Consider the following 9,594-nt stretch of genomic DNA (forward strand, 5'->3'; position numbering starts at 1 on the left):
TCTCTCCATTGTCTCTAGGAAAACTATGGCAAGGACAGAGACAATCAAAACTGCATCCATCTCAAGGACATATTTACATTTGTTTTGCACAAAAGGATGGCCACCTTTTTCCGAGGAGAGAGCACAGAGCCAGAGAAAGCCAACTCAGAAAGCTCCTTCCCAAGTTTTAACTACACCGATCCCATCTCTATACAACAAATGCGATTTCTGATAAGAGCACATGGCAGTGAGAAATATTGGTGCGTCGTGGGGAAAAGCAGCATGCATGCAAAACACGACGTCTGGTCCGGGTCCCCTTCGCTACCACTTAGAAATTGCGGTTTGGTTTTGGTCCTTTCCCCTACCCGGCGGTGCAGTGGGAGCTGATATCTCTGGGACCCAGCGCGCACAGGCCGACCGCTCAGCCTCCCTCCACCAGCCCGGCCCGGAGGCCCCTCCCGCTGCTCTGCCCTCGTTCTCCACACCCGACGCGGGCCGCCGCTCACTTGAGCAAGTCCTTGGACTCGGCCGAGAGCCGGGCCATGTTGGCGGTGGACAGGGCGGACAGGTGCGGCGGAGGCGGCATCTGGCAGATGGCGCACGGGCAGGGCAGACCGGCCCAGTGCTGGAAGCCGCCGCCCAGCTGCAGCGCGGACGGCGTGGAGGGCGCCTTGAGCAGCGAGTGGGGCGGCCGAATGGTGCCGATGGCTGGCAGCGAGGCTGCAGACAGGGGGGACGAGGCGTTGCCGGACGACAGCGCGCCACCCAGGATGGGGTGCACCGGATGCACCGCGTTGGCCGCGTGGGCCGGGTGTCCGGCCGAGTGTCCTACGGGCCCGCAGTGGAAGGCCGAGTGGTGGCCCCCGTAGATTTCGCCAACCAACCTCTTCATCTCCTCCAGGGAGCTGGTGAGCATGAGGATGTAGTTTCTAGCCAGCAGGAGAGTGGCGATCTTGGAGAGCTTCCGCACCGAGGGCCCGTGCGCGTACGGCATGACCTCGCGCAGCCCGTCCATGGCGAGGTTCAGGTCGTGCATGCGCTTGCGCTCTCGTCCGTTGATCTTCAGCCGCAGCTGCTGTAGGTCCTGCTCCGACAGCTGCTTCTTGATTTTGTACTTGCTGCTTTCTCCCGCGGCCTTGGCGCCGGCCCTCGAGAGGCCTTCCCCAGGCATCTTCTGCACCAGGTCGCCCTGCGTGGACGAGACCGAGTTGAGTCGGCTCTCTTGGTGGTGGTGGTGGTGGCGGTGATGGTCCCTTAGGTACATCTCATCCATGTCCGGAGATGAGGCTCTGCTGGAGACAGAGCTCGAATCAGAATTCATTTTATTACAGGGGATGCGGCCCTACCGTGGGGGAGGCTTTAGGCGGGAAATTAAAGAGAATCTTGAGTTTAAAAAAAAAAAAATCCTCGCTGCCCAGCAACCCAGTTCTCTTTGCCAGACGTGAGGAAAGCCCAGGGCGACACTGCCCTGCTCCGCCTCTCCCTCCCGCTCCCCTTTATCGGTTAGGCTGCTTCCGGGGCTGCCACTTCGTGCGTGCTTGAACTAACCTCAAGCTGAAAAAGAGGGGCTTTTATAGAGCTGCAGCGGAGAAAAGAGACAAAAGGAGCCCTCCTATCTACCCTGGGCTGGTTAGGATGACGTGCCATCATTGGGGCGGTGCGCTTTGCTGTCCCAGTTAGCAAGGATTCCTATTCATATTCATTGTGGGGCTGCCCTGGGACACCTCTGCTTCGAACCGCTAGGAGCCCCCAGGCACAAAACCTTCTGATTGACACACTCGCCCTCACTCTCAGCCTTCTCGATATATATATATATATATATATATAGAGAGAGAGAGAGAGAGAGAGAGAGAGAGAGAGCGATCTATCTATCTATCTATCTATCTATCTATCTATCTATATTTTTTAAACTTTCTTCCACCCCAACCCCTTCCCAATTTCCCTAACTAAATCTTAACCAGGAGGATCCAAAAGGAAGGGAGAGAAACAGGCCAGACGCTTGCTGCGGGGTCCTCCTGTGGGTTTGGAGAGAGAAATGGAAACAGTCTTTCCTTAATTTCCCAGCGGCTCCCAAGCTTAGGAAGAGTGAGCGCACAGGACCAGTCTGAAGCAGAGTGGCTCGGACGCAGGGCAGGCGCAGTGAGCCGGGCCTGGGGGAGGCGAGGGACTGCGCACCCCAAGTTGGCTGTCTGAAGTTTTCTTCATTATTTCTCCTTTTTGTAAGCCAGGACATTTTGCAAACTTTGTTAGTTTAGTTAATCGGGCCTTTCCGGTGCGGTCGCAAAGGCGTGTCCGTATTGGGTGATGGGTTTCCGCAGTCACCATTGTAGGGAGATGTCGCTCTTTTTGTCGTCTCTTTTGTTTTTTTAAAAAAAATACACGTCGTTGAAAAATTTTCAGTTTTGTACAAATCTCTAACTTCTGAGATGTGGAACGAAGCGGGAAGGGGTCAGGGGCTGGAAAGATTTTCCAGAGCCTCAGAGTCTTGTGTTGGCTTAGGGTTCCCGGCCCCTAGCGCTCCTGGAAGAGCCTGGGGCGGTCCTCGCGGAAGCCCGGTGGGGGTCCCAGCAGATCGCAGCGTTGCGAGCAACCGCAGCTGAGCGCAAGCCGGCCGCGTGGGGCTGTCCACCCATCTCCGGACGCCGCAGGCTGGCGGGCAGCGCAGAGCTCCGGGGCGAACGCTAAGCTACACTAATTTGTGGGGGAGCGGCGAACAGCTGCGGGAGTCGGGGAGCCCTCGAGCGGGCGCGCGTGGGCGCTGCAGTGCAGAGCAGAGCACTGTCTGATAAGGAGGAGGCCTGGAGTTTGGAGCGTTCTTTCCAAGCGCGGAGGTGGGCGCCAATTTTCCTTCCCCCTTGCTGTGTTTTTGTCCATCTAGACCTTCGCCAGGCAACCAAAGGGCGGGAAGGCAGAAATCCCTTAAAGAAAGGCAGCATCAGCGCCGGCCTCTAGAAGGACCTGCGCGCCGCCGACAGGCTCCCAGCTCGGAGCAGCCAGGGTCGGGCGATCGGTTACAACACGGTGTCCCCATGAAAAGTGCAAAACTGAACCAGTGTGGGAACCTCGGGCTGTTCGGAGCTCTGCGCCCCAGTGTCCTGCGGGCAAGGGAAACGAAGCCCCAGCTTCCGCGGACGACAGTGGAGCGGTCTGCACAAGAAGGATGCTGCGTACCCTGGTCCTGAGTTTGCATTCCGGGAAACGGTGCATACGAACTCGCAGTCGTGCAGTGAAAACAGCCCTGGTGCTACCAGACAGCTGGGAAGACGCAAGGTCAGAACGGATGCTTTTTTCTACCCAAACTTCACTTCAGGGTAAAAGAAAGAAAATGACCTACACACCATCCTCAGGGTCAGCACCTTCATATCCTTGAAGAGGGGACGCAAGCCTCAGACTGCATCCACCTCGGTAGGAAGGAAATTTCTTAAACCGAAGAATCCAAGAAATTTGATTGGGTGTGGAAAAATGATGATCAAATGCACAACTAATATCTAACAAAATGATTTTTTAAAAAAAAATTCACCAAACGCTCTTATTTCAGCTAAGACAGTGACATCTGGAGCCACACTTGTGGTTTACAAAAAAGGTTCTAGAACTTCTACATTCCAGGTGATGGGCAGAAGTGAGGGAAGCAGGTCGCCAGAGCACAGCTTTCAGGGACTCCCAGATGGTCCACTGGCAGTGGGGAGCAGGAGGAGCTCCCTACTGGGAAAAGGAGTCAATGGCAAAGAGGGGCTTCCCAAGCACTGGCTGGTGCCCCCCTGCAGTCCTCCTGAGCCACCTTCATAATCTTTAGTCTTTTCCCAAACTGACAATGCTGCACTTGAGGTTCTCTCTCTCTCTCTCTCTCTCTCTCTCTCTCTCTCTCTCTCTTTCTCTCTCTTATTTTGATTTCAAAATAGCAAAGTTGGGTTAGCAAAAACAGGTTTCAAAGAAAACTTACCCCATTGCAAAGTCTATTGGTTCACATAAAAGTTCCAATTTTCTCAGCTGGACAATGTACAATGAAGTTTAAAGTGTCTTTCAGGTAGTCAAGAAGGTGTTGACGGAAAACAAAAGGGGAAGTGATGGGCCAGACCTTGAAAGAAAAGCTGGACTGCGCTGGGTCAGCCTGACCTGTCTGCCTAGAGGGAAATGGGGCTGAGAGGCGCAGCTTGAATTGGGCTGCAGTAGGGCTGGAAGTACTGCCCAGGCTTTGCCTGAATGGGGACACACACACACACACACACACACACACACACACACTCACACACTCACACTCACACATACCCCTTCTTAGCTCCAGAAAGACCAGGTCACCTTAAATGGGACCTTCTGAGCTCCCAACTAGGATGCCATGCACCCTCTGCTCGCAGCACCTTCTGTTTTCCCCAAGGCTGCCAGGTCCGCTGTCCAGCGGCCTAGCCAGATAAACACTTTGGGTGAGGACTTGTAGGAGTTCCAGGCTCTCTCCTGACAGGGCATTCCCTGCACCCACTGCCAATCCTTTGGTGGGACTGACAACTAGAAAGGCTGAGGGAGTGAAAGCGCCACAACCTTGCTCTCTGTCCAGGGGGTTCGTCCTCCCCAGGCCCAAAAGACGGAGGTGCTTTGGACTCTGAGGGCTCCCTGGCAATCCCTGTTCAGACCCTTTATATAAACCCCGTATACAAGAAGGAGCACGCCGGAGGCTCCAGGGAAAGCCCTAGGGTTTCTTTCTGGTGTGTCTGCCTTCGCCTTCTGAGACCGGTAAGAAAGGGGAAATTGAAGAAGCCAGCGCTGGGCCAAGTCTGCATGCAGCAGTTTGAAGAGGCCTCTGCTAGACAAGCGCCTTGACCTTGGCCTGAGCCAAAGCACCTTCCGGAGGGCTCGAGAGCCAGATCCTGGGCTGGGGCGGCGGGGGCGGCTGCACTTTCGGGCCACACCCCGCGCCCTGACGGGAGGGCGGCAGCGCGCGGCTTGGGGTCTTTTGCCCGCAACAGGTGCAACCCAGCCCAGCCTGTACTGGCTTTCAGCAGAGCCTGGGAATTTCCCCACCTTCTTACCACTCGTGAAAGCAGTGGGTCCATACGGGGGCCGAGTCGGGGAGTCGCCCAAAGGTCCTCGCGAGACCGGGGCGCACAGCCGCAGCTCTGGAGCCTTGTCGGGCTGCGTGGCTAAGCTCGCTCCCGGGGATGGTGAGCTCCAGCGGCTGTTCGGCTCTTCCCAACACCTCCCTCTGCCCTCCCCCAAACACACAGACGGTCCCTTACCCAGGGCCCAGAGCCCTGTGCTTGCCGCTCGGTGCCCAGCGCCCACCGCTCTGCAGCTCCAGAACCGAGTTCCTCTCCAACATCTGTCGGCTCTGCTGGAGGCTGCGATGATTTTGGCTCAGGAGCGAGCCCCCACCCCGCCCCCACCTTTTGCAAGAGTCCAGCGGCGAACGTCACCAGGGCTGACCTGCTGGAGGCTACTGTGAGGACAACGGTTCACTCTGCAACGTCCAGGGCTCCCTTCACCCTTTGAGACTCAGACCTGAAGCAGAAACTTTTCAGCAAAACCGGGAAACAGGAGGCTGCTGATAGAAGCTCACCTTTCAGCCTAATCCCTTTCCAATGATACAAACACAAACAAACAAGAAGATAAAAGGGAAATGCAAACATCCCCCGCCGGTGGTGGACAACCAAGCAATAACGTTAGAGTACTTCTAGTTGACCACAGTAGGGCTGTCCGGTAGAGTTTTCTTTGAAGTGAAGGAGTAAGTCAGTAACTTCACAACAAGGCAGGACTTCGAGGGGAGGGAGGAGACAACTTTTTAAACAACCAAAATCAACGTAAAGCATAGCCAGGCTGCAATCATCTCTTATTGCATCAATCCCCCTGCAAAATCTGAGTCTCTAGATCAAAATTCCAGCAATTAGACAGGCGATACAAGGTCTAAGGTGAATCTGGACAGACCAACTAAAACCTTTCCATTTTCTGGGTTTTCATCATCATCAGCATCATCATCCTCATCTTGAAAATACTGATCTGTCCCACCTTTCCCCCTTATCTTGACTGAAATAGGAATCCCATAGAGGAAAACAGCAGAAGGTGAAAGAGCACAAAATTTTATGAGATCGTAATAACTGCTCCTCTCAGTGGAGGTGAGGCGGGAGGAGGCCGGAAGCCCCAGAACAGCGTAAAGTGGTGAGGTGCTAATTATGTGAATGCATAGAGGAGGTGGTACCCCGGCAAAAGTAGAAGTTTGATTTTAATGTTGCTTCAGCAGCGAGGCTGGCTAAAACTTACAGAGGCATTGTAATTACTGCAAGGCTCATTGAAGGCAAAAGACATGAGAACTTCTGGGCTTCATTTATAGGATTTCGCTCACAGTGAGCACATTTCAGAGTTTTTTTCATCCTTTCCTTCCGAGGAAAGTCTGCTCAATTGCCAAAACCTGGACTTAGTTTTCCTCCTATAAGACACATGCAAATATGAAAAGCATAAAAATAGTTTCCACAAGAGTGGAAAGTTTAGGATGATTTAAATATCACTGGTGACCCATCGGATAAATTGATGAATTCTATGAAAAGTTGCATGCTTGCACACATGCTTGGTATGTGCTCTGACATTTTGGATTTGTGTCCTCATCAGTGTTGATACTTTAAGAACCACTAAGCAGATGACTTTTAAGCAACATTCCATTGTTATTAATCGACTTCCTTATGAACTGATAGAGCTACTGTATGAATTTGATATTTGAATATAAAAGCACAGAATGCTAAACTCTGCTGTTTGCTTTTGGAAATTAGAAGGTTGTCTTCTTAGTATATTCTGTTAGATAATTAAACTGAACACGTATTTCTGTATTCTTTGCTAAAATGCTGAAGGAATCTAATTTTGTTTAGAGATGTCTTATGTAGCACATATATTTTTTCATTTTGTGTTCAGTGATATTCATGTCTATACATGAAGTATAAAAATACAGATTACAAATGAATTAAAATATAAAATCAATGTATAGAGGGAGCAGATTAACAAGATATTTACATTTAGGCTAGCATATAATTACAATCACCATTTAGTATAGGCACCCTAAGTACTGAAACTTACAGGTGTATTTGCATAAAGCTAAATGGATGATAATATTTATGCGAAGTCTTTCATCTTTAAGTTAAAACAAAATTTTTCAGATGAAATAAGACAAACAGAAACATACAGCTCTTTGTAAGAAAAGTTGGATTTGAAATGTTCTCACATTGACTCCTAGCATATATTATATGTTTTATATAAAATCTGTATTATAAAATTTATAGATTATAAACATTATTTTGAGAAGTGATAAGGATCCTGCTTCTGAATCTTGACAAGTCAATCAAAAGCTGGTTGATTTTATACAGAATCTATGGTTTGGATAAGGCACACACTGCTTTCTCACTTTAATTGATTAAAAATGTAACAAATGGGCTTTTATCATTAGTTCTCTGAGTCTTTCTGTCTATAGATGTTTTTCTTTGCATTACGTGTATCATCTCAATGCAGAGCTCATGCACCCTGATTATAATTTTGGCAGAACTTTCACCTTCATATTATATTATAATGCATAATAAAACTGAAACAATGTTTTAGTTAAATTGTCTTAACCTGTATTCTTTTCTTTCTCGAGATAGGGAGTGTTCGAGAAGACAGACAGCAAAGCCAAACTAAATTATTACTTAAATGTCTAGATATTTGTCACTATATTTTAATTAAAGACCAATCTGATTTCCTGTTTAATGATTGAAATTATGTTCTTGGCAGTATTATTAAAGGGTAAAAACATCTTATCAGTCTGGGGTACATTAAATTTTGGGGAGTACGTTAATTTTTATCACATAAAAAAGTAGTGTAATTATTATCACATCATAACCTGATATCACTAAAATATTGCAGAAAGAAAACTGATAATTTTCCAAGCTCTCTTTTTTCCTACCAACTTTCATTATCTTAACCTCTAAATAAGAAATAGCAGTATTCCAATTAGATACTTTAAAACAACTCTGACATTTTTTTTTTTACTACAGCACATACAATAAGCTTAAGTAGATTTTTAGATAAATAAAATTGTATAATGAAGGGGAACAGAAAGCGCAGGGTTCAGAAAACACAATGCTCATGTAATTAGTTCATAAGACGTAAGTTTAATTTGACCCTCAAGTGTGTTTCATGAAGGCATTCTCATGAAAGAGCTTCCAAAATATATGTTCCTATTATAAATTTATTGAAAGTATAATGTTGGTTCTAATATTCTAATATAGAACCAATCTGTGGCTGTTTTCCAAAGGCAAAGCTGTAGTTAGGTGACCACACTTGCTTCCACGCCGAGGACTCTGGCTTTCACCACTCACACATCCTGCATCTCATGGGAGCAGTCAAATTGCCTGAGATAAACCTGGAGGCGGAAGACAGAATCAGCCATCCGAAGGGTCCTTCTGAAGACCCCAGGGCCTCAGAGGCTGCTGGAGAAGCAAAGTGGAAAACTTAGGACACTGATGTTTGAAAGCCTACTAAGAAATAGAATTTTAAGAAATCAAACTGTAAATAGTCTAGTTACTGGACAGTGCTCTCACATTAAGTTCCTTTTTTTTTTTTTTTTTCTATTACTCAAGTTTTAACTTTAGCCTGCAGGGGCAGGGCAGGTGGCCCAATAATTACTTAGCGTGAAACAATACATTTATTTCCACAAGAATATAATACTCAAAGTGTGTAATGAGAAAAAAAGAGGATTCTCATTTTGTGGACATGAATTTCTAAGCCTATTTTTAAATTCTTTCCAGAGTTAAAGCTATTTTTCTCTGGGAAAATCTTTTTCAATTGATCTATGTGCATAAGAGGAACTCAGGTATTCACTCTATTCATACAATTTGGTATTCACTCTATTCATACAATTTTCAAGTAAGTGTGCTGAAGATTTTCTTTCTTTATCAAATTTTTACTTCCTGTGCAAATAAAGCAGGGGATGATAGCTCTTTCGTTCCAATTACATTTATTAATTGAAATAATCACAATAAATAGGAAGCAATGAGCCAGGTTTGGTGGTACATGCCTGGAATCTCAGCACTCTGGGAGGCAGAGGCAGGAGGATCACAGGAAGAATCCAGCCTGGGCAATTTAGCAATTTAGCGAGAACTTGACTCAAAAACAAATAAGCAAATAGGAAATAATGGCTCTGGGGAAAATATCGCCAAGAACAGACATCTAATAGAAAAAAAAGAAAACATGTATGACATAAAAGATGTGTGTCAACAGTCCAAAAACAATTAAACGTTAAACTTTTAACAATCCATAGAAACTAAAAATTAGAGAACATATGCATCTTGAAGTTGAAAACCTGTGTGAAGACAGGTTGGGAACACAGCAAGGACGCGGATCCTTTGCACACTCTGTAGTGCTTTCCATTAACTCAGGAGGACATCAATACAATGGGAGCAAAATTAATACCAGTAAAATTGTACGACTTTGATTTTTGATGAAAACTTGCAAATATATTTGGGTCATAAAAATGACTGGGTTTTTTTTTAATATTTGCAATACTTTTCCCTTTTTTGTTTTTTTCAGAACTGGGGATTGAACTCAGGCCCTTGGGCTTGCCAGGGAAGTGCTTATTCTACTGAGCCATCTCCCCAGCAATGATTGGGT

The 9,594-nt window shown here is 47.4% G+C and overlaps 1 protein-coding gene across 1 annotated transcript; it reads right to left on the bottom strand.

The window, feature by feature from the left end:
- Positions 1 to 481: 481 nt before the first annotated feature.
- Positions 482 to 1,300, bottom strand: Olig3 (oligodendrocyte transcription factor 3). Its single transcript, XM_004628534.1, has one exon. The coding sequence runs from the start codon at positions 1,298 to 1,300 to the stop codon at positions 482 to 484; it is 819 nt and encodes a 272-aa protein (XP_004628591.1).
- Positions 1,301 to 9,594: the final 8,294 nt, after the last annotated feature.

This window comes from Octodon degus, unplaced genomic scaffold (assembly GCF_000260255.1).
Source record: "Octodon degus isolate 3935 unplaced genomic scaffold, OctDeg1.0 scaffold00024, whole genome shotgun sequence".
Classification (NCBI taxonomy): Eukaryota; Metazoa; Chordata; class Mammalia; order Rodentia; family Octodontidae; genus Octodon; species Octodon degus.

What these genes read in the sequence shown, in the direction of transcription:
- Olig3 (XM_004628534.1), bottom strand. Translation starts at nt 1,300, where the DNA reads ATGAATTCTGATTCGAGCTCTGTCTCCAGCAGAGCCTCATCTCCGGAC.